The sequence below is a fragment of the Rhodamnia argentea genome, chromosome 1 (assembly GCF_020921035.1).
Source record: "Rhodamnia argentea isolate NSW1041297 chromosome 1, ASM2092103v1, whole genome shotgun sequence".
NCBI lineage: Eukaryota > Viridiplantae > Streptophyta > Magnoliopsida > Myrtales > Myrtaceae > Rhodamnia > Rhodamnia argentea.
In genome coordinates, this window is record NC_063150.1 from 22,852,625 (window position 1) to 22,875,310 (window position 22,686).

The following is a 22,686-nucleotide window of genomic DNA, read 5'->3' on the forward strand; positions in this document are numbered from 1 at the left end:
TTTTATGGCCAAAAAATTAATTTGGAGTAAATTTATCATATGTATGCCACGTTAGAATTTTTTGTGGCATAAACCCTTTAAAAAAATATTTGTTTCTTTTTACAATTTAGGAAATCATTTTCCTCAGTTTTAAGTATGGTTGTTTTCCTTCACCAGAAAGTATTTTCCATCTATTAACCAAACATAGGATTAGAAAATCATTTCATAGTGATCATTTTCATGGAAACCGACACGCGCGTAGTTTTGATGCTTGGTTGGCCATTTATTCAATTCGTATGTAAATTCGTGTTCCTTATTCTGCTCACTCTTAACTCCACACACGTTTTTCGTGCGGTTTTTACATGTGGTTCCATGTGAAAACAGGCACTAATATGTCTCGCGTCGCTTAAATATGCGTTTAGGATTCAAAATTTCCATTTGCCCATACATCATATGAGATTAATCCTGAGTCTGAGGGATCATTCCTTTTTCTTAGATACGAAATGTGAATTTTCACTAAGCCACTGTTCACCTAATTGAGCAAGTTTTAGGTTAGAACTCTCTAATCCGACCGAAGAAGCTCAAGCCATCTGCATGTTAGCAACTTAAGAAGCTGTTTGAAATTGTCATCTCATTACCTTACACTTAGCATAATACTAAGCAAAGTGAGGGGGCGAATTGTTCAACATACTACATTTAATTGTTATTACACGTAGGTGGGAAACTGAGAACATCCCACAATAGAATAAGTGAATAACTATTGAAAAGTGAAATAGCAAAACGCGCGAGAGAGAAACACTGAAGAGTAGTATTGAAATAATTTCACATATTAGTGACGTCTTTCAAGTTTATTTTATGAAGGTTCGTATTTTTTAAAGACGCCAAAAGTCAATATTTAGATTTTAACTGTAATAAAAAAAAACTACCTTTATCTAAGGCGTAAATAATAAATTATCAAATTGAGAAATTAGTATTTTCTATCTTAAGTAAATTATTATATTTATATTTCACCGAAATTAAAAAACATTAATTATCAAAAGGCATAAAAAAATTTTAAAAAATAAAAACTAATCTTTAATCAGATAAATTGTTTACAAATATAAGAAGGGAAAGTAGGTGCTAAAATTAGGATAAACAAGCCAAAAAAAAAAAAGAAATTAAGAGACACGAAAAATTCAGAACGTGGAGGCAAAATACACAGAGTTGCTCTGAAGAAGCTTAGATAATTCGATTTTCTTTGAGGAAGGCTGAGTATATTGCACTATAAGCATGCAACTTTAATTTGAATTAATTTTATTCTAACTTCATACCCTAGCTTTTAACACAGTACTGCAGAATGCTAGGGCTCAACAAAAAATTCAGTGAGTCAATGTGGAACTTTATAAACCCAAGATGAGCGACAAGCATATCTTTCTCGATCATGAAGGAATTGGTCAAAACCTGGCCAAAAGGAGGAGCTCGAAACATCAATCAGAGCTCCAGCGAATCGATCAAACTAGTATAGTCGAGGAGGACTCCTTGTAGGCCCGTTTGGTTCCCACTTCAACAGACATGCGAAGCAATTTGCAATCGATAACGGCTATGAAAACTTGATCCCAATGCGCAAATTGACCTCGTCACAACACACGACATCAACGTGATAAACAGCGAGCACCGAAATGTCAAACCAAATTTGAAAGACAGAAAATGATTGACGATTCAAGAAAGTCCTTTCCGAATTTTACAGAACCCTAAATAAGGCGTGCCGTTTGAAGGTGCTCATCCTTAAATTACATCAAAGTTGTGTCGACGGAGGACGTGAGCGCGAGTAGATCTGCCGGTTCAGAGATTTTTACAAGATTTGCCATTCTAGTCGAGGACTCCTTGTAGGCCCCGTTTTGTTCCCACTTCGATAGACATAAAAAAGCAATTTGCAATCAATAACAACTTTGAAAACTTGAATCCAACGCGCAAATTCACCCAGTAATGACACTTAACATCAAACGTGAAACGAAATGTCAAACTAAATTAAAGGTAGAAAATGATTGATGATTTAAGAAAATCCTTTCCGTAATTGATGAACCCTAAATAAGGCGTGCCATTCAAAGGTATTCATCCTTAAACTATATCAAAGTTGTGTCGACGAAGGATGTGAGTGCGAGTAGATCTATCGGTTCGGAGATTTTGCAAGATTCGCCATTCTAGTCGAGGACTCCACGTAGACCCGTTTTGTTCCCACTTCAACAAACATAAAAAGCAATTTACAATCAATAGCGACTTTGAAAACTTGAATCCCATGCGCAATTCACCTAGTGATGACACTTAACATCAACTGTGATAGATAACGTGAAGCGAAATGTCAAACTAAATTAAAGGTAGAAAATGATTGATGGTTTAAGAAAATCCTTTTCGAAATTGACGAACCCTAAATGAAGTGTGCCATTTGAAGGTATTCATCCTTAAACTATATCAAAGTTGCGTCGACTAACAACATGAGTGTTAGTAGATCTATCGGTTCATAGATTTTCAAGATTCGCCATTCTAGTCGAGGACTCCTTGTAGGCTCGTTTTGTTCCCACTTCAATAGACAAAAAAAGCAATTTGCAATCAATAACGACTTTGAAAACTTGAATCCCATGCGCAAATTCACCCAGTGATGACACTTAACATCAACTGTGATAGACAACATGAAGCGAAATGTCAAACTAAATTAAAGGTAGAAAATGATCGATGATTTACGAAAATCCTTTCTGAAATTGACGAACTCTAAACAAAGTGTGCCATTCTAAAGTATTCATCCTTAAAACTATATCAAAGTTGCGTCAACTATCGACATGAGTGCTAGTAGATCTACCGGTTCAAAGATTTTGCAAGATTCATCATTCTAGTTGAGGACTCCTTGTAGGCCCGTTTTGTTCCCACTTCAATAGACATATAAACCAATTTGCAATCAAGACCGACTTTGAAGACTTTGAAGACTTTGAATCCAATCCGCAAATTGACCTAGTAATAACACAACATCAAATGTGATAAATAACTTGAAGCGAAATGTCAAACTAAATTAAAGGTAGAAAATAGTTGATGCTTTAAGAAAATCCTTTCGGAAGTTTTCAAACCCTAAATTAAGCATGCCGTTTGGAAGGTACTCATCCTTAATAACATCAAAGTTGCGTAGACAAACGGCGTGAATTCGAGCGGATCAACTGGTTCAGAGATTTTACAAAATTTGCCATCTACCGCCACCCCACCCCACCCCACCCACCCACCCCACCACACACACACAACCACCCAAACCAAACCTTTTCCCCCTTTTTTTACTTTCACAAACCCTAATTGCAACATATGCATAAATCTAAAACATTTCAGCTCCAAAAGGACTGTGAGACTGCTCGATTTGAGAATGAGAACACGATAGGCAGAGAAGAGACCCCTAAATGTTTCGTTTTGTTTAGGAAACAGAAAAAAGAACAGCAAGTTCGATGGGCGGACCGGCCCAAACTAGTGGGAGGTACTTGTGTTGAAGCCTGAGAAAAGAGGTAAGAACCAAGCATGTAGCAATTGCACAACAGCATTCTCATTCCTGCAAATCCCACTTCTAAGCGAGAAGTTCTTTACTAGAAATAGATGCACCTTGGTTTCTACTTCGTCGGTCGGCCACGTGATTGCCCAATGTGCAAAGATTGGTGGATCAATTGGAGCTTCGAAGTGCAAAGAAATTCCTCATCTCAGTCCAGCTAAGTTTCGGTTTCGAAAAAGTCAACTTCAGAAGGTGACCATAGATAACATGCCACGGTTGAACTACAGAAGCAGGATGTCACCATAAAAAAGGCTCGCACGCGCACGAACCAAGCTTTCCAGAAATCCAATTGCCTCTGAACTGCTATTCACCAATTACCGTAAGGAAACATTTCCGCCAAAATAGCAATTGGAGCATCGGACAGAGTAAACTCCACCGTGACATCTATGCGGGAACAAAAAGTTACAAAAGGGGGATAAAGCAGCTCCATGATTCGAGGAGTTAAAGATAGCCATAATAGACAAAGGTGAGTACAGGCCCCATGATCATCTATGCAAAAAAAGAGATTGAAATACTGACAATCAAGGAGAATGAAAAACAAAGCTAGCGTACAACACCCTAAATCACCCGGCTGCCGAGCCTATATTCCAGTTAGTCCACCTACATCATGCCTGCAAGAGAAATAACAAGTAAAGAAAGTCACCTCTTTGCAGAAGCCAACCGGAAAAATGGGTCTTTCATTTCTATTTCAGGAGACATATTTTGATCATCTCTCATAGGCAAACACTACAAATAGGCATCCTAATTTTCAGAGATCACATAAATCATTCTGAACAGAGAGTCCAGGGCTGCCACATTATACATTGCTCGGTTCAACAGCAGTGACCTCTCTGAAAATTACAAACCTTAAACACCCCTCCTTGGACATTTCCCCAGCTCGGTTCAACAGCAGCTAGACTCAAAAAGAACGCAAACCTTTCATAATCTTGATAATTATAGTCAAAAGTAATAGGAAGGCCGTGAACTTATAGTCAAAAGTGTTTGGACAGTTGTGAGCCTTGGTCAACTTCCATAGTGCAACACAAAATTGTCTGTCGATCTATGAGTTTTGGTCAACATTCATACAGCAACCCAAATGTTACGGTTGCTTAAAGTCAATCGACTATGAGTAATCATTATACTAAGAATTTATTATGTTATCATAAAATCATGTGATTTACGAGTAAGAACATGGTTGTCTAATTAAAGATGCTGTGGCCACTTAAAACTCACTTTGTCATAATGATTTACACTGCCAAGTATAATATGGTCGTAGTGGTCCAGTATAGCAAACTGACAATGCTGACAAAAAATTGATGCAGTCATGATCCTACTATGCAGTGATGAATAAAAAATCTCATTTTCCTTGCATTTTGAATTAGACTTACGATCTCTAGCTACATCTCACTATGAATGGCAAAAAGATCAAATATCATAACTATACGACAGCCATAATCAACATCAACATCACCTTTATCCCAAACTAGTTGGGGTCGGTGGTCGATGAACCCAAAAATAAATAAAATAAAAGCAAGACCGATTGAGGAAAAAGAAAATTCATCCGGACGTCATTACTATCTATTCTTGTATTAGAATTGTAACAGTGACTAGTGAGATTACAGGACTAATAAGAGAAAATTTTCCATCCATGCAATGCCATAGACTGCTAATGACACAACACGTTCAAACATCAAAGGCTCTAGAATTAAAAGTTTGACAAGGCATATGTGGTGCGATGGCAATCTGCACAGTAGTCATTGTCAATGGTAACATACCTGTTGTTTTTTCTTCTTTGGCCTTCTTTTTCTTCGAGGTTTACGAGCATCAGAATTTGAACTCAAGTTACTACTAAGACCAGTCCTTGAGTTTGAGGATCCCCTTGCATGGAAAGATCTGCTTCTGCTGTTTGATGTGTTGCTTGATGTAGACACTTCGGCTCTTTGAACAGACAGATTTGTGTTTGATGTAGAGCCAAACCTTGACTTACCATGAACGGATGCTGAAAATGACTTGTTTGATGGCCTAGGAGGAGGCATTAAAGCTCGAGCAGACACCTGACTCTATAGTAAGTAACATTAAGAGTGAAGAAAAATAAGAGCTTATGGGCATTAGAAGCATTTTTTGGTCAATTACTCAGACATAATACCTGATTTTTTTCATCGCTCGACATACCAGATGCTGCTTTTCCTGAAGCACTAGAAGCCTGCTCCCTAAATAGGAAACGTCAAGAGCGAGGTTATTTTCTTTGGACATTGTCAACAGGCAACTTAAAAAAGGTCATTACGCAACTAGAAAGCTAATGGAAACACAAATTCGTAGTAAAACTCACATTTTGCACAACAAAGATATCGCAGCTTCGAAGGAAAGGCCCAAACCATTAAAAAATAGACATTGCTTCTTAGCTACAGATTTTCCTATTCATCAATCTATTACTTGGGAGTAACTTGTCCATTTCAAAACAGCACTTCCTACATCTTAATATTACCCAAGAAATGGCAACCAGATCTCATCAAAAGAAAATAAAGAACATAGATTGATGACAAACTTGAAGCTCTAACATCCCCAAAAATAGCATGCAAGTTCATAACTTCAGTTAGTACCTCAAACTTTTATCTGTCCATTCATCATCTGCATTAGCTTCATCACTTGAACTTCCAGCAAGGAAGAAATCATCTTCACTTAGATCCAAAAGTCCATCGTCCTCACTTCCAGTCTCTGCAAAAATTGTGGCACATATGTGCCAAAGACCAGGACAAGTTTCCCAACATTAGATCATCAGTCAGGACATAAAAGGATATTCTATCGGCCTACTGACAGAAAGGACAAGCTTTTAGAGGTTAGAAAGTTAAGATATATAGACCACTTCTACAGAAAATCATTACTTGGGACATCATATTGCTTGAGTTCTTAGCAGAACAAACATTGGTTCATTGAATTAGTAAACAAATCCATGTCTAATATATAGAACAACAGGGTGAAACTGGGAAAGACTAAGATATTTATAGTAATTACTCTATACGAGAATAAGAGATTCAACGGCTTCCAGATACAGGAAAAGTCTTCAGCTCAATGAATGGAGACGTACCTATTATGGACCTTATATGAAACTCAGCATCTAGTAGATGATGACCAATCTAAAAGTTTATTAAGCAAAAGAAATGACCAAAATAACTATACCTTCCAAATCTTTCCCACTGGCTGCAGCAGCAATTAAGTTAGCTTTTATCTGCTTACGCAATCCATTTCTCCTATCAACCATGTCTGAACCATCACCTCCAGAGAATAAAGATACATACTTCTCTGTCTTGGGAAAGAACTGCATATAAAATAAGAAAAGTGAAAAGCATGGAGTTTTGTCTTTGGCTCTATATTTGAAATTGTACAGAATACTGCAATATGCTAACAACTCGTGTGCATAAGAAAGATCAACCCAAAAAAACAAAAACAAAAACAAATGTCACTCAACATCAAACTCAAGAAAAGAAATGTACACTTCCACAGCATCATCACAACTCACCCTGACATATTCAAGATCTTCTTTCAATTTAGATAGCTGTTCAGCAATTGCAGCATCTTGCTCCGGACCCGATGAAGTGCGCTGCATTTTCTCTAACCGTCGTAGTCTTCTTTCTATCTTTCTTCTCTCTGTTCAATGAAATATTAAACTAGATGAGCAACTAAAAAAGATCAGAATATTCAGAAGAAACGTTGTGTGAGCATGTGAACTAGGACATATGAAGTGCAGACTAACCAAAAAATTTAATCTTTCTATCTCGTAGGAATATCTTTTTCTCAACAGCGAGACGAGAATGAATCTCCTGCTGTTTCTTGAGTCCTTCTAACTTCTTTTCCTGAGCCTCTCTCACTTCAGGAGGAAGATCCTTTGTAGATAAGAACAATAACGTCAATATCATCATGCAATTCCAATACATTTGATAAAGCATCAAAACATAAAAAGGAATAACAGAAAATAGGTCATCGAACAGTTCTGATACAAGAATACAGAATGACTAGGTTTGACCAGCATAGGTAGAATAGCACAAATCATCCCTAGAGCTTGGTCGTTGAAACTCAAGCATGTAGATCCCAAAGTTCCTAATTTAGCTTTATTTGAAGCCCATGAGCTCAATTTCAGTCAAGCATGCTCTGTGTCTTCCACAAAAAAAGAAAGGCCTTCATAAAGGCACTCCAAGCACTAACTGAAAAGCAACATTACTCAGAGTTGGCATCTCGGTGTTGTCAAGATCTTCCCCAATTGAAAAACCTCAAAATTCTCATCAATCAGTGTCTTCATCTTCCACAATAAAGCTAACTTAGCAATGTCGGTTGCCTATTTCTATCAAACAACTAGAATCAAAGCGATGACCCCTCTTTGGTCAAACTGGCAGCTTGATTGTCTTTTGACAGAACAGGCAATCTTCTTTAGCAATTGTGTCGATTTCTAGCAATGTAGTAATGGAGTGAAAAGAATACAGGGAAGGAATTTCTAAGGACTCTTGAAGGGACTAAGTAGACGAGATGTCGTTTTTTACCTTAATCACTAGAGCGCTCTTACAAATGGCCTAGTGCAAGACACATTGGTTTTCCAAGTAGATAATCAACCATGAGTGAACACTTCTACTTTATGGAATCCTAGTCCTTCAGTTTCTCCTAAAATGAAAATGACACTAACACTGCAAGTAACAGCACAAAACATAGAACTCAAAAGACAGTCATTAAAACAGAAAATGCATACGTAAACCAAACAGATGTGAATGAATTACGTCTCTTCAAACATTTCAAATGCACATCCTTGCCGAATCATAAGTTCCTAACTCAATTTTCAGGGACAAACATTCATCCAATTTCTAAGGAGTAGACTTTTGCCAATTGCCATAGAGCTCAGAGTGAATCTTCCCTACGTTATGCTACCTAAGTTTTCATCAGATGAACTATCATTCTCACGGTTGTGCCATTTGAAATCGACTATGTACTCAAACTAAAAAATGTTTTGGCTGGTTAAGGCGACCTAATTTCTCCAGATTTTCTGAAGCATTGCTTCTCGCGGGCTTCATGCCTAAAGGAGATGGGTTTTAGCTGGACACTCGAGTGAAACCAGAAGCGGCAATGGCATCATCCATTCGAATCCGCACATTCACTCCACAGAGTATAGTCAAATTTAAACATCAACATTGAAATATTGCTGAATAGCCAGACAACAGACTGTTCCATCTAAAGGCACCGCAATCCATGGTTCGCCAAACCAATCTGATGATACGAAAAAAAAAATACCCCCCACAACTAGCAGAGTTCTACATCAATTCAACCAACACGAACAAGAACCCTAGCTGGAAAGGCCAAATACCATTGAACAAGTGCGCGACAGACTCGAAGGAAAGAGTATCCAATCGGTTAAGCAGAGATAGAACACGAGTACCTTGCGAAGCATCCGCTCAATGCTTCGAATCTGGTTCTTGAGAGAGACGGCCTTCGGCTTCTTCTCAACTCCCGGCGCCTTCGATCGGCGGCCGGCGGCCGGCTTCACTCTCCGCTTGCCGTACCCGCCGTGCGCCATGATTATCCGATCGCACGGAGAGGAAGAGAGAGAGACTCACGCTTATGTACGGCGCTAAGTTAAACGTGTCTGAAGAAGACGCGGCCTTCAATCTCGGCTCAGCCTGTGCAGCCCGAAAATCCGGACCGGCCCCGGGTCATGTCGGTTCGGGTTTTCGGGTGCGATCCAAGACCCATTCTCCTTCGGGCCTACTCCTCAAATATTTTCAACGGGTCGAGGCCCAAAAACATGAAAAGCTCGGAACGGAAGTGAGAGTTAAGGATGTCTTCAGAAGCAAGAAAGAATATACCCATAAAACATGAAAACAAAAAAAAAAAAGGGCAGTTTCGTAATATAGAATAGAGATCGAAACTAAGTAAGTCCTTAAACTATTTCATCTGAGGTCTAGTCCGCACCTTTAGGGCAAACACTCAGAAAAATGTAAATGAAATCCGAACTCTTTCTTGAGAGATGCTTTAGCAAATAGAGGGTATTCCCCCTTCTAGGGAAGAAAAATATATGAAAGGCAATTGGAAATGCAAGGTGTGCGGCACAGGACTTAAAAATAAATCTCGAGGCAATCGGGCGATCCTAGACCTAGTCTCCTTCGGGCCTAATCTTCTTATCTTTTCAGCGGGTCGAGCTCGATTTCGGGCTCAAGGCCAAAAAACATGAAAAGTCCGGAATGAAAGTGAGAGTTAACGAAGTCTTTAGTAGCGAAAAAATATATATTATTAATAAGTAAACCTTGCAAAAGGGGACGTTTCTTAATATAGAATAGAGAGATCTTTAATGTAATTCTTTTTTTAGTGGCATTATGGCTAGTTTAATCTTACCAAGTTCCTATTCCACATATTTTCCTCAAATTGTTTGGTCAGGCGTCATTTTCCAATTTATTATTATTATTGGAATACATGATTGTTTTTTTTTTTTTAACGATAGAGACGAGGTAAAACTTCCATAAAAAAATCTGTTGCGAATCAAATCACATGGATAATAAAGGAATATGCTTATGTGATAATTTTTCATCTAATGTGAGATTGACATATTATCAGCCGCAAAAAATGAATAATAAACAATAAATAATTATTGTGGGATCCACTGTTTTAAGAATTTGTGACCCACAATATGCTGATATTCTCAAAGTCACCAAAAAATTATTATGCTAGCAATGTCCAATAATAAATAAGGGTCTAGCTAGACTAACCTCACGGTACACTGAATTTGTAATAGTGCATTTATAGCCACAAAGTCCTACATTATGCTAGTTGGACTCACTTGGGCAATCGGCGTACAAAATTTTCGAAAATCAATTATCAAAAATGGCCGTGCAAAATCACGAAAACCCTTTAAAAGAATAACAAAAATCAGAACCTTATCATTTAGCACATATATTAAACACCCATAAGGAACGAAAGTTAACGTAGGTTCCCACATTTCATATTTATTTTAAGTTTCGTGCTTTGTACCGAGATTTATTTTTAAAATGGCACTCACAATTTCCAAAAGAGAAATGAAAATTCCAATTAAATTCAAGAACTAAAAGTTAATGATTGGGTTGCTAGCTATGTGACAGATTAGAGCGAGACAAGATATAAAATGACGGTGCCCTTCACAATGAGATAAACCTTGGGTAATCTATTATAATAATTATTAAGCAATATCATATTTCTTTAACTTGCTCGAGGATTGCCTCTAATCTAGTAAGTTTCTTTTTTCTTTTGGTTTAATTATGCGTAACATTGGGTAATTAATCCTCCCTATGTTATTTTAAAAAAGCCACTTTAACGTAAGAGTAATCAGTTCTAAGGTTGGCAGAATCGAGAACCGTCCTCTAAGGACCGGTTTCACAATATGAGAATCGGTAACTGGTCACCGGTTCGACGATGTTCTTGCAATTTGTCGGCTGCTGATTAAAAAAGCTTTTCAAGCTTTCTTCCTCCATCGAAGTGAGGGCGGAAGGCGAGGCTGTGATTGTAATGCTATTGTAGAGGGTTGGATGTGAGAGCTCAGCCGAGAGGCGACCGAGAGCAAGATGAGGTGAGAGAATTAGAAAAGAAATTAGGATTTTGTGAAAACATAAAAATTAATATATATGTACACATATATATTAATTTTTATGTTTTCACAAAATCCTAATTCGTGTGTATATAACCGCCCAGAATCGGACCGAACCGGATCCGAAAATGCTTTTGTGGCCAAGAGTTGACCGTCATTCTCCATAAAATTGACAGCACCATTAGCTAATCATCTTCCAATAAATAAAGGGTATTCGTTCGACTCGAGTTGCAATTATCAATTTGCTTTGAGTTTGGATGATAACTTTTTTGTGGACCGAAATTATTGATTTGTGTTTGAACTGAACCGCGAACCAAATTAAATCAAACCGTGCTAATTTATTTCCAGAATTCTGCATATACATATTATCCAACCTCCACTCAAAAAAAAAAAAAAAAACATTCTTGACTGCTCATTTACTCGAATTTTATTTATCCACTTGGTAATGTAAGCAAGTAGATCCCGACCATGACCCCTCTCTCTCTCTCTCTCATCTCGCCGAAACTTGAGCCTCAGCTGAAAAACCATCCTCGGAGAAATCGAAGACGTCGTCGCTCTTGCACAAGGCGTACACTATGTCCACCATGCTCGGCCTCTTCGCCGGGTCCCGGTTCAGGCAGGAGATCGCGACGCTCACCACGCTCGCGACGCTCTCCACCGAGCACGACGAGTCCGCCACCAGGGCCTCGTCCATCCACCCCCTCAGCCTCTCGGCCTTCCCGATCTCCTCGCTGCTGCGCCCACCGAAGGCCTCGACCGCGGCGGCCCACATCACCCTCCCCTCCTCGTCCATCGCCTCCCTCCCCGAGACCAGCTCGAGCAGGACGACCCCGAACGAGAACACGTCCATCCTCGTGGACACGACCCCGTCGGACAGGTACTCCGGGGCGATGTAGCCCTGGGTGCCCACGATGTGCATGGTGATGGCGTTGCAGCCCGACTTGGCGAGGCCGAAGTTGGCGATCTTGGCCCGCATGTTGGAGTCCAGCAGGATGTTGCTGCTCTTGATGTCCTTGTGGACGACCCGCGGGCGGGTGTGCTCGTGGATGTACTGGAGGCCGTTGGCCACGTCGAACGCGATGCGCAGCCGGGTCTTCCAGCTCAGCCTCCCCTGGTGGCCGCCGGCATCGTGGAGCCACGAGTGGAGCGACCCGTTGGGCAGGAACTCGTAGATGAGGTAGCAGTTCGCGTCCTCCGGGTCGATGCAGAAGCCCTCTAGCCTCACTAGATTGCCATGGTTCACCTTCAAAGCCAAAACAGAGGAGGGTCTTGTTACAAATCAATCCCATCAATGGTTGAAAACTTGAAAACAGATGAAAAAATGTCAATCGAGCTATCATGTCATTATGTCAACTAAAATTTCTTAGAATCATTATGTCAATCGAGGGGCGGCGATTAACATATTTGCTAGATTTCGTCGTTGGAGCTAGACAAATAACTATATCTTTAATTTCAAGTTTTCATTTTCGACCCAAAAAAAGAAAAATTCAAGTTTTCTTTTTGAGGATTAAAATGCATTATTGATATGTTAATTTCACGAAAAATTTATAACGTTTTCTGGTATTTTAATTTTTTTTAACAAAATACGATAGGAATCCGAAGCAAAGACCTAGGACCGCCCAGACGTGCTGGTCAAGGGCTCTGAGGACCTGGGACCAACCATCGGGGTCACAAGCCCAGCATCGAGGTCCCGGGCACAAGAATTGGGTACTTGGGCATGGCCACTAGAAGTCTAGGCCCGATCTGGGGAGACACGGGTGCAAGCACCTAGGAGCAACGGAGCACGAGAACCCGCTCCTGGACCCGAGACCTCGGCGCCCAGGCATTCGAACCCGAGACCCGGATTTTTGTTTTTGTTTTTTGGATCAGGCAGGACCCGGAATTAGACTCACAAGACTTTCTTACTCAAACAACGTGTTTCCAGTTCATCTATTCCCCACAAAGCCGAACTTAATTAAAACGGGAATATTATACAGCTCAAGTCCAGACAATAAAACAAAACAAAAACTATAAATTAAATATCATAACCATACTACACACATCGCGATAATAGGACCATTAACATAATTAAGTGCAAAAAAACTAAGTAGATTCGTGCCCAAGGAATCAGCCAAGCACCACATGCATAAGGGACATTTACAAGATAAAATTCATGGCTAAAGCACAAAATAATATGTGTGGGGGGCATAACCGGAATGGATGGAGACAACCCATCTTGACTTCTTCTTCTTCTTTTCGAAATTTCGTTTTCGGGCAAACCTAGATTTGCTTAAATAAGTAGGCAAAGAAGGTAAATTATAATCAAAATCGGGACAAAATAATTATAAAACCTCGAAAAAGAACCATTGAGTTTCTTTTCTCCCCCATGTAAGGAAAATTGGAAAAAACACACCCAACATCGCAAATGATCAAATCCTTATAAAGGACTCATCATAGATAAAAAAGACGCGATAAAAATGCTTACTTTCGGTCTCATACTCGAGATCGATATCCCTTTTAATCCCGGTGCTTCGACTTTTTTTTTTTCCCTTATAACTTAGTCATGAAATATGAAATTTCGACATCCTTAATCCGCCGTTTAGGTCTATGTAATCGAATTTGCATTTAAAGATTTGACAGGTCACACACCTAAACTCCCCTAAACCATAAATAAGCAGCTGAAAATCTGTATTAATTCATTTTAAAAACAATTAGGCAAATACGCCTGCTGTTCATAATATGATATCACCATCCAAGACTAATGTTCACTCCATTATTACACATAATAATATAAAATTTATAAGAAATTATCAAACTTTATTCAGATTCAAAACGCATGATTATCGCCGCCATCATAATTGACCCCTTCGCAAATTCCACAGGCTCGTGAGAATAGTCAAAACCATTAACAAAAAAAAAATTTCAAGACCTCCATCATTTTGACCACTTAATTACAATTAGTGCGCGATAAGGAGAGCCATTAACGCTCTCACATGTCAAGAAAGTCACGCCCACTCACGTGAAGGCTTGCCTCTGGGTTACGCCGTTTAAAGAGTCAACGACTGTCGTTTTCTCCACGTGATTTCTGCAATTCTTTGGATCTTTTAGAATGGCTCCTATGAGAAAACCTAGATTGTTTTAAATAGCTTTTAAAAAAAATAATTCCAAAATAATGGATACCCAGGTAAACCCTAGATGATATTGGAAAAATTATAAAAGAAGTTACCCAATCAATTTTCGTTGTCTAACTTACAGAAAAAGAAAAAAAGATTTAGATTGTCCAAAAAAGTAATTGAATAGAAATAATGTGTTGCATCGTAAAATTAAATCAGAACCGTGATCAACAATAATACTTACTAAATTCCGTTTATTTCGCGAAAAATAAATATTTTTAAAAAAATATTTTATAAAATATAACCACTTATATCGCATGAAACAATTAGCAAATGAAAAGTATTTTCATTGTCGACTATAATTATGCTATACATTTTCGTGGACAATAAAAATATTTTTTGTTTTTTTTGTATTTTTATAAACGATACAAACGATGTTTCTACAAAATAAAAAATATTTTTCAAATTATTCTTTTTTCGCGAATCAAATAGAGTCATAGTGATCTAATCACTAATCTAGGCAAAAAAGAATTGAGGTATTCCATTAAATGGGTCAATATAAGTCATGGTCACAGCTAATTAAACCCCAAACTAATCTATTTATTATACATGTGAATTAAACCCTAACATCATCATCCATTTTATTAACCCATGTCATGTAATTTAGCTCAATTTTACCATAAATGTACCGTTACCACCATTCCAACTTATCCCAAGCGCAGCAACAAAGATAACATGTGAAAATAAATAAAAAAAATTGGAACCCTAGGCAAACCAGAGAATCAATCAAGTTGAAGAGATAATAACCGAGACATTAGCGACGGGAAAACCCCTTACCTTCTGCAGAATCTTGAGCTCCTCGTAGGCGTTCCACTTCATCTTCTTGATCGCGAACACCTCGCCGTCCAGAAAACCCTTGTACACCGACCCCTGGATCAGACACCTCGAGCTGAACCCGTCGGTCGCTTCCTTGAGCTCGTCGATCCCGAACACCCTGTACTTGTCCAAGCAGCCCGACACGTCCGCCATCAGATTCACCTCCATCTCCCTCGGCCCTTTCTCGCCGCGCGCCATCCTCTTCTCTCCATCTCCCTCCAGATTGGCCGGCCCCGGACCCGGAACCCTCTTCTTGTTCGATCTTTCTCTGTGGAGCCAGAGCGCGATCCCCAGAATCAAGAATACCCCGAGGACTCCGACCCCGATTGCCAGCCCCACGATGAGCCCTGTTCTTTCTTCTCTCGCGGATGGCGCGGAGGTGTTGGCGGAGACGATGGGTTGGGTCAGACTTGGGAGCTTAGAGAAGGGCAGGAAGAGTGTCTCGGTAGATTTGGTGTTGTTGCTCACTATGCTCTGTTCTTGGATCCCGAATCTCGACGCCACGCTTGAGAGGTTGTCGCTGGGCTGAAGCACGTACGAGACCAGGAAATTGACCCCACCCGTCGACTGGGTCTCGTTGGGGCACTTGCAGAAGATCGGGAACACCGCGTCGACCCCGATGGTCAGGTTCGTGGCGACCAGGTCGGGGTTCACGAGCTCGACCGACTGGTAGGAGGTGAGGTTCTCGAAGGGCCCGGTGGAGAGGCGCAAGAAGGTGTCGCCGGCGCGGATGGTGTAGGTGATGTTGGCGTAGGAGATGTTGGTGCCGTTGTGGGGGTTGCACGAGCAGGTCAGAGGGACGAACAGGGGTTGGTCGGCGGCGAGGGTTGCGGAGAGGGCGGAGGACGAGATGTTGCTGGGGTCGGCGATCATGAGGCGGCTGACGCCGAAGAGGTCGCCGATGGAGGCGAGGTCGGTGTAGTTCTGGGAGAGGCTGGCCCGGTAGAAGGCGTAGGTCTGGCACGGGGAGTGGGTCTGGTTCGCCGTGCAGGTGTAGCCGGTGATGTTGGGCTGGGCGTGCGAACGGTGAAGGAAGAGGACGACGACGAAGAAGAGGAGGAGGAGAGGGGACCGGTGGAGTTGGCTTCCCATCATTTCCTTTGTCTTAAGGTTTGATGTATTTTTGGGTTTTGGGATGTTTTATGTCATGTTTGAGAGGAGGGGTTTATAACTTTATATGCAGTATATTGTTTTTCGAGTTTTAAGGTTTGTTTTCCAATTTTTTAGCGAATTTGTATCCCCGACTTGTCCGTCACGAATTGAGTGGTCCTCGGCCGAAAATTATTAGATGAATGGATCTCCTCTGCTTAATTAATACGAAAAGATCAGTTATTTAAATTCGAGTCCACTCAATTCAGCAAGACTCGGGGCTCGGATCTTTAATTGTTAAATTCGAAATCGTTTTCGCAAAATATTTCATGAGCATGATGAGATGGAATTGAGAATCCGATTTATTTACGTGGGTAGATACGATTGGAGTGAAATTTCTCCAATGGAGAAAAAATGTGGGAAGTGGGGTTTGGATTTGTCAAGACATTGGGTCAAAATTGGGCAAATTGGTGGAGAATGGAGATGGGGGGCAGTAGCGTTGGGTCAAGATAAGGTTTCTGGAACGGCGGATGTGGCCACGGAAGTCCCTAGTCCTTTCACATCGGTGACTGACTTTGACTTCTCGTAGGCACGTGGCTCCAACGGCATTGACGGACTTAGTCGAGTTTCTATTCTCATTTTCGAAAGTACTTAATAACTATTAAAAAAAAATGGCGAATAAGTGCTGGAAAAATATTCCTAACTTATTAAACTAGAGGTCAATTGAGGTGCTCGATTTTTTTTTTAACTCGAAAAGGCACTTTCGTTTATTCATTCATAAAAAAAAACGAGCCCCGGTAGGGCTAGACAATTCGAGTTTCTGAACGCAAAATATTCCAAAGAAATTGAGGATGGGTAAAGGCAACCTGTTGATGGGAAGAGTCTTATTTCGGTGGGCTTTAACAACACAGTCCGCAGCTTGGTTGGTCTCTCGAGGGGGGCAATAGACAACTTTCGCCAAATCTAAATGAGCTAACGGAGTCCGACGGTCTTCAATGACATTTGGGCAGCCGCGGATGTGTCTCAATTGTCGTGCCTAACACATTGCCCTAGCAAACAAGCTCTCATGAGATACAATTTGCATAGACAGGTTAAAATTTGGACGGGGCCGGGTTTTCTCGTGTGAGGACGTCGCCCAAATCTATTCATTCGTTTCTCGCGTCTCTCGGGCCTGGATAGGGCAAGGAGGCTGCCTACCTATTTATCACCTCTAGAGCTCGAGCTCGAGTTGATATATAAAGTCGAGCTTGAATATCCTTTTTTTTTTCTTGGAACAAAGTTCGAAACAAGGGATTTAATACTTGATTGAGATCGGAGTCGAGTTTAGGGTACATAGCATGCAACGCTGGTTGAACACTATGTCGACTCAACTAGATTACACCCCTGTTCTTGGGCACAGTTATCACTATAAAGAGTATCTTTAGGACAAATTTCAAGTTACTAAGAAGAGCCATTGTTGTTCTCAAGTACTGGGAAATGAAAATGTTTCGGTTGCAAACAATTTTACATGTAGGAACAAATATAAGATATATCAGTCTCCGTGTTAGGCTTGTTGGACTTTGAAAATGGCTAAATTTCATGTATTTATTATCTCTACCCACTTTTCTAAATCAAGTCAATTACTAAGATTACCCAATTAGCTCTAAATTAATTTAGGACTAAATTGGACAGTAAGGGCAAGCATGGATATTCTGATTCCTTGGCGGGGGGAATCAACAGAGGAAGCTGCTCCAATAGCTTTAGTACGGGATAATGGCATAAATGATCCATGAACTTTCATTTAATATGCAATGTGGTTCCTGAATTTTTAATTTTATTAATATAGTCAATGACTTTTAGCCCAATATGCAATGTAGTCCCCGAACTTTTAATTTGACCGATATAGTCCATGAACTTGAAGAACATGTTCAACTTAGTCCATGAATTATAGAAATATGTTCGATGTAGTCCTTTCGTTAATTCAAGTTCAAGGACGACCTTGAATATTTTCTTATAATTAAGAAACTAAGTTGAATATGTTTGAAAATTTCGAGAAACATATTGAACAAATTGAAGGTTTATGGACCACATTATATATTGAGCTAAAGTTCGGGAATCATATTGGTCAAATTAAAAATTCAGGAATCACATTGCACATCGGACCAAAGTTTGTGGACTATTTGTGTTATTTTCCTCTTAGTTAAGGCCCCAACCCTTATCCAAGAAAAGCCAAGTATCTACAACTACAGCTCTGATCACTTATGATCTTTCTAGAGATGTGTTTGGTAATACTTCTACAGCAATAATGTCACCAATATGAGCATATCGGCGATTACTTGCTCCCATGATTGTAATACATATGCATTCTCGGGCCCTGCCATTATTCACTACATTGAAAAAATTGAAGAATTGTCATGGTACTTTTGATCGAAAAATAAATCTCTCGTACCCTTTGCTCAAAGAAAAATGGCCTAGATTCTATGGTATCAAACCTATGGGACTTAAGAAATGATGGAAGGGAATGGGTTGATACCCATTGATACTGAATTTCAATGATTAGTACATTGTTAATGGTAATATAAGAACATTCTTTTGACTCTAAAACGAATTATGGAATGTACTTTATCTGCTATATTACATTACGGGCAGATAGTTCACCAGAAGTATACATTGTATTAATCTAATCTTGTGTTATTCCTTCTAAAGCATATACCAAGAGGGTGGGTGTAGGGCGGACGATTTCAAAAAAGATTCCCCTTATGTATTTACAAAATACTATCAAAATTCATCATATTTTATCATATCTAGGATGTGATATGATTCCTAAGGATTAAGTGGATAGATTAGCATTTGTTCCGATTTTGGATGGCTTATATTTTTCATCATGGAGTACTTGAAATTAATCTTTGCCTACCTGATGGAAAGCAAATTGAAGTTGGTCAAGCGAGAAATATAGCGCATAGGTTTAGAGGACTAAATTGGCAAATTGAAAAGTTTTGGGAGTAAATTGTCTTTCATATTGTGGGCATGTTTGATAACCACGTCGAAGTGATGAAATAAAATTTTTAACACTTAGGGTGCGTTTGTTTGGGGGGAAAACTTCATGTTAATGAAAATAACTTTCAGGAAAATAGTTAGTTTTCCTTTAATTGGTGATATGTGACCAAAAATATTTTATAGAGTTTGGATCTCATTTAGAAAATGATTTCAATATCATAATTTTATCTTAGCAAAAAAATTCTTTCTTTTTTCTTTTCTCTTTTTCTTTCTTTTTCTTTTCCTTTCCTCCTCCTCTGTGATCGGTCGTGACAGCCACGAGCGAGCTCAAGCATCACCGGGTCTCGACCGGCTCGAGCTCGCCCATGGCCACCATCGGCCAATCTCGGTGGAGGAGGAAGGAAAAAGAAAAAGAAAGAGAAATAAAATAGACATAACATAAAATGTAACATTAAGACATAACATTTAAATATTAAAATATTTTAAAAAAATTGAGAGGACCAATTCCGGAAAGTGTTTTTACCTCTTTAAATTTGTGAATTCACTTTTCTAATTTTATGCATGAATTTTTCGTTGACCAAAAAGCGTTTTTTGATGACTAAGTCATTTTCAGCAATCAAATGGGTGAAAGTTCAAAAAACTAATTCCCAGAAAATATTTTCACTCAAATGTTGCACACTTAGGCTTCATTCGTTTAGGGAAAAATGTTTATTTCTCACAAATATTTTTTGGGAAGTCATTTTTCTAGAAAATGACAATATTCTTCGGTGTTTGACTGAAAATGAACTGAAAAATATTTTTCGCCGTTTGGTATAAAAATTGGATTTAATTTTTCTCTGTGAACTCATTTTAATAATTTTTTAATCAAATTTTAATTATTTTTCATTTTTCTCTTTTTTTTTTAAATTTTCCCTTCATCACTGCGACTGCCCAAAAAATAAAAGAACCAAATGCCAGAAAATCCGAAAAGTATATTTTTCTTTTCCCTTCTTCTTCCTTGACTCATTTTTCCGTGAATCAAACGCGGAAAAATTCGGAAAATATTTTAATGTAGATTATTTTTTGCAAGACGAACGAAGCCTTAATAGCATTGAATGTGTGTGATAATCTTCAACTCACACAACATAAAGATTTTTTTTTAAGCCAATCCCACTTGATGTCGTCAAGTGAGGAAGTACTTACTTAATTGGTTGAGTAACAAAATATCCAAGGGAAATTACTCTTATCAATTATTTTATCAAAACCTTCAAATAATATAATCGGTAAGTAAGGAAGGGTTTACTTAATTGGTTAAGGGCCTACATAGCAACGATTTTAATCCGAAAAAGTGATTATAATTACAATTGACTTTTTTTTAATTCTATTTACCAGATGAGTTTTAGAGAATTAGAACATGTTTGGTAATCGCACAAAATTTCTATTCCTGGAATAGAAACGGGTTTGGTAATGCACAAAAAAGGAGAGATCATATTAGGTTAGTGTGTGATTTTAGATTAGGTCGAAATATCCTAAACCTATATCAAATCGCAACAAGGGAATATCGGATTCGATTTTAGTGTGATCGGCAGCATGTGTACGTGTACATATAAATGGAGTCGCCACTAGTCTTTGAGGAAGGTAGTTATCAAATCTTCCAATAATATTCGCTCTTCCATAAAATTTTTCATTTTCATTTTTAGTATTCTATTTAGTCTACCTTTATCATCAACAGATTAATTCTGTACAGAATTTTTTTTTTTTTGGCACAGCCCATCCCAAATATTAGTTGGTTAGACTTGTCCACTCTCAAATGCACCAGACATTCCTACGGTCAAACAACCTACGACTTCTCAACCTAAAAAACCACAACAGTAGTCTTATTTGTCTGGACTAGAATAGTTTCGGGCTGGATGACAGAGATTGATTCTCCCACTCCGCAGGAAGAAACCTTCTTGTTTGCGTCTCGTGCACGGTATGGCGAATTTGCCGGAGGATTCTTGATTAAGCGTGCGTTCGGGAGCGTTTTCACTTTGTGACTGTTGCACCTATGACAAAAGAATTTGATTCCAAGGATTTTCACCTAATGCAAATATTGATTGGTGACCAATATGAAACATACTTCAGGAAACAACTTGTAAAATGAGAAAAATGAAATAAATGATTTGAAAAAAAAAATAACGAGAGAGCAACTATAGACACGATCCTCGCAAGGGCCGTGCAACCTTAGGTGATGCAACATTGATGCCGCGAGGCCACAAGCATAGCGCCGCCGCTGCACAACGCGCCGGTTTCCAAGCAATAAGCTAGATCTCGCCAAGATGAGACCACTTTGGCTAGATCCTGAAGGCGCGGCTCTCATAGGTGTTAGTCGAATCTCGGAATCTAACTCGCGCAACCCTCGGCGAACCCTTGTCGGCGGCCTCCGTCGCGAAGCTTCCTTGCCACAATTGTCCACCTCTCTGTCTCTCGAGCAGATCTGGCGCGAGAAAAGTTTAGAAGTGGGGTGAAAACAAGAATACTAATATAACAGGGAGGGCAGATACCCCATAAGTTGCATTCCAAAAATACTAAATGCCAAAGCAAGGGGGCTTGCCTTGAGTTTTGATCAGAAATCGCCGGCGTGAACGTTAGTCATCCTACGTAACACTGTTGGCACTGATGTGAATAATTTTTCTAATTTTTCTAAATTTTCTTTCTTTTCTTTGCTTTCCTTTTTTTCTTTTTTTTCTATTTCCCTATGTTGGTCGTTGAAGCCTCGACGATGCCCAGAGACCTTTGCTAGCCATCACCGAGGCCCCAACCGAGGGAAATAGGAAAAAAAAAAAGATGAAAGGTAAATGAAAGAAAAGAGAAGGAAAATTTTCAAAAATTCAAAAGTGATTGCAAAAATTGTAACGTCAATGTCTGCCGCTAGCGCAAATCATGGGATAGGCAAGTATGGCCGATGGACGCTGACTGGATTGCTACGTCACGATATCCGGACGAAATTGACCAAAAGGACTACAATAGAAAGTTGTCAAAAGATTAAAACTAAATTGGTCAAATCAAAAAGTTTACGATTGAATTGGTCGGCGCACAATAGATTTAGGACATTTGGACATTCCCAAAACTGTGTTATCGAACACCCAAACTTTAGATCAAGAGCCTTTAGAGAAGCAAAGCTTCTTATAAATGTTATCCCAAACGCACCCAAAGAGTGGCTATATAGAACCAGCTGCATATTCAAGTTTACTCGTGAGGGCACCGTAAGGGTAAATATATCCACCAGCAACCCATGTTAATCGAAAGGGAAAACTCTATAAGGGGTATGTTAGCCTCAGCCTCAATTGTACTTATTTACTGTACTTATCAGCTATGTAGTATTGACACGACACGACACGCCGACACGTAGTTTTTTAAAAAAACATGATAAATTATCATGTATACATAAAAATATTGGTGAGTTCCTTCTTCTTCTATTAAGGACTCATGATTATTTTTTTTGGTTGGATATATTAATTTTTGGGGTAGGTGGGTATATAATTTAAGTACTTATATTTTTGATAAATTTATATTTTGACCCCTAATAT

At 39.2% G+C, this 22,686-nt stretch overlaps 2 protein-coding genes across 4 annotated transcripts; both read right to left on the minus strand.

The window, feature by feature from the left end:
• Positions 1-3,275: 3,275 nt before the first annotated feature.
• Positions 3,276-9,152, minus strand: LOC115750339 (rRNA-processing protein EFG1). Of its 3 annotated transcripts, XR_007199733.1 has the most exons (9): positions 8,931-9,151; positions 7,266-7,395; positions 7,032-7,159; positions 6,692-6,830; positions 6,115-6,229; positions 5,661-5,724; positions 5,290-5,574; positions 4,080-4,146; positions 3,276-3,917 (listed from the first exon to the last, which is right to left on the minus strand). XR_007199733.1 is itself a non-coding variant. In XM_030687625.2 (8 exons), the coding sequence occupies exons 1-8, from the start codon at positions 9,066-9,068 to the stop codon at positions 4,141-4,143; spliced, it is 999 nt and encodes a 332-aa protein (XP_030543485.1). In that variant the 5' UTR covers positions 9,069-9,152; the 3' UTR covers positions 3,752-4,140. The 3 variants fall into 3 exon arrangements, 2 of the variants coding, with proteins under 2 accessions (XP_030543485.1, XP_030543484.1); XM_030687625.2 differs by having other exon boundaries at positions 3,752-4,146; positions 5,290-5,568; positions 8,931-9,152; XM_030687624.2 differs by having other exon boundaries at positions 3,752-4,146.
• Positions 9,153-11,421: 2,269 nt separating this feature from the next.
• On the minus strand, positions 11,422-16,220 carry LOC115750337 (serine/threonine receptor-like kinase NFP). Its single transcript, XM_030687621.2, has 2 exons — positions 15,035-16,220; positions 11,422-12,348 (listed from the first exon to the last, which is right to left on the minus strand). The coding sequence occupies exons 1-2, from the start codon at positions 16,166-16,168 to the stop codon at positions 11,596-11,598; spliced, it is 1,887 nt and encodes a 628-aa protein (XP_030543481.1). The 5' UTR covers positions 16,169-16,220; the 3' UTR covers positions 11,422-11,595.
• Between the last annotated feature and the right edge of the window lie 6,466 nt (positions 16,221-22,686).

What these genes read in the sequence shown, in the direction of transcription:
- LOC115750339 (XM_030687624.2), bottom strand. Translation starts at nt 9,068, where the DNA reads ATGGCGCACGGCGGGTACGGCAAGCGGAGAGTGAAGCCGGCCGCCGGC. An exon ending in TTGAGCGGATGCTTCGCAAG is followed by an intron (nt 7,396 to 8,930) that starts GTACTCGTGTTC and finishes TTATCTACAAAG; the next exon opens with GATCTTCCTCCTGAAGTGAG. An exon ending in TAGAAAGATTAAATTTTTTG is followed by an intron (nt 7,160 to 7,265) that starts GTTAGTCTGCAC and finishes TTCATTGAACAG; the next exon opens with AGAGAAGAAAGATAGAAAGA.
- LOC115750337 (XM_030687621.2), bottom strand. Translation starts at nt 16,168, where the DNA reads ATGATGGGAAGCCAACTCCACCGGTCCCCTCTCCTCCTCCTCTTCTTC. An exon ending in AGCTCAAGATTCTGCAGAAG is followed by an intron (nt 12,349 to 15,034) that starts GTAAGGGGTTTT and finishes TTGGCTTTGAAG; the next exon opens with GTGAACCATGGCAATCTAGT.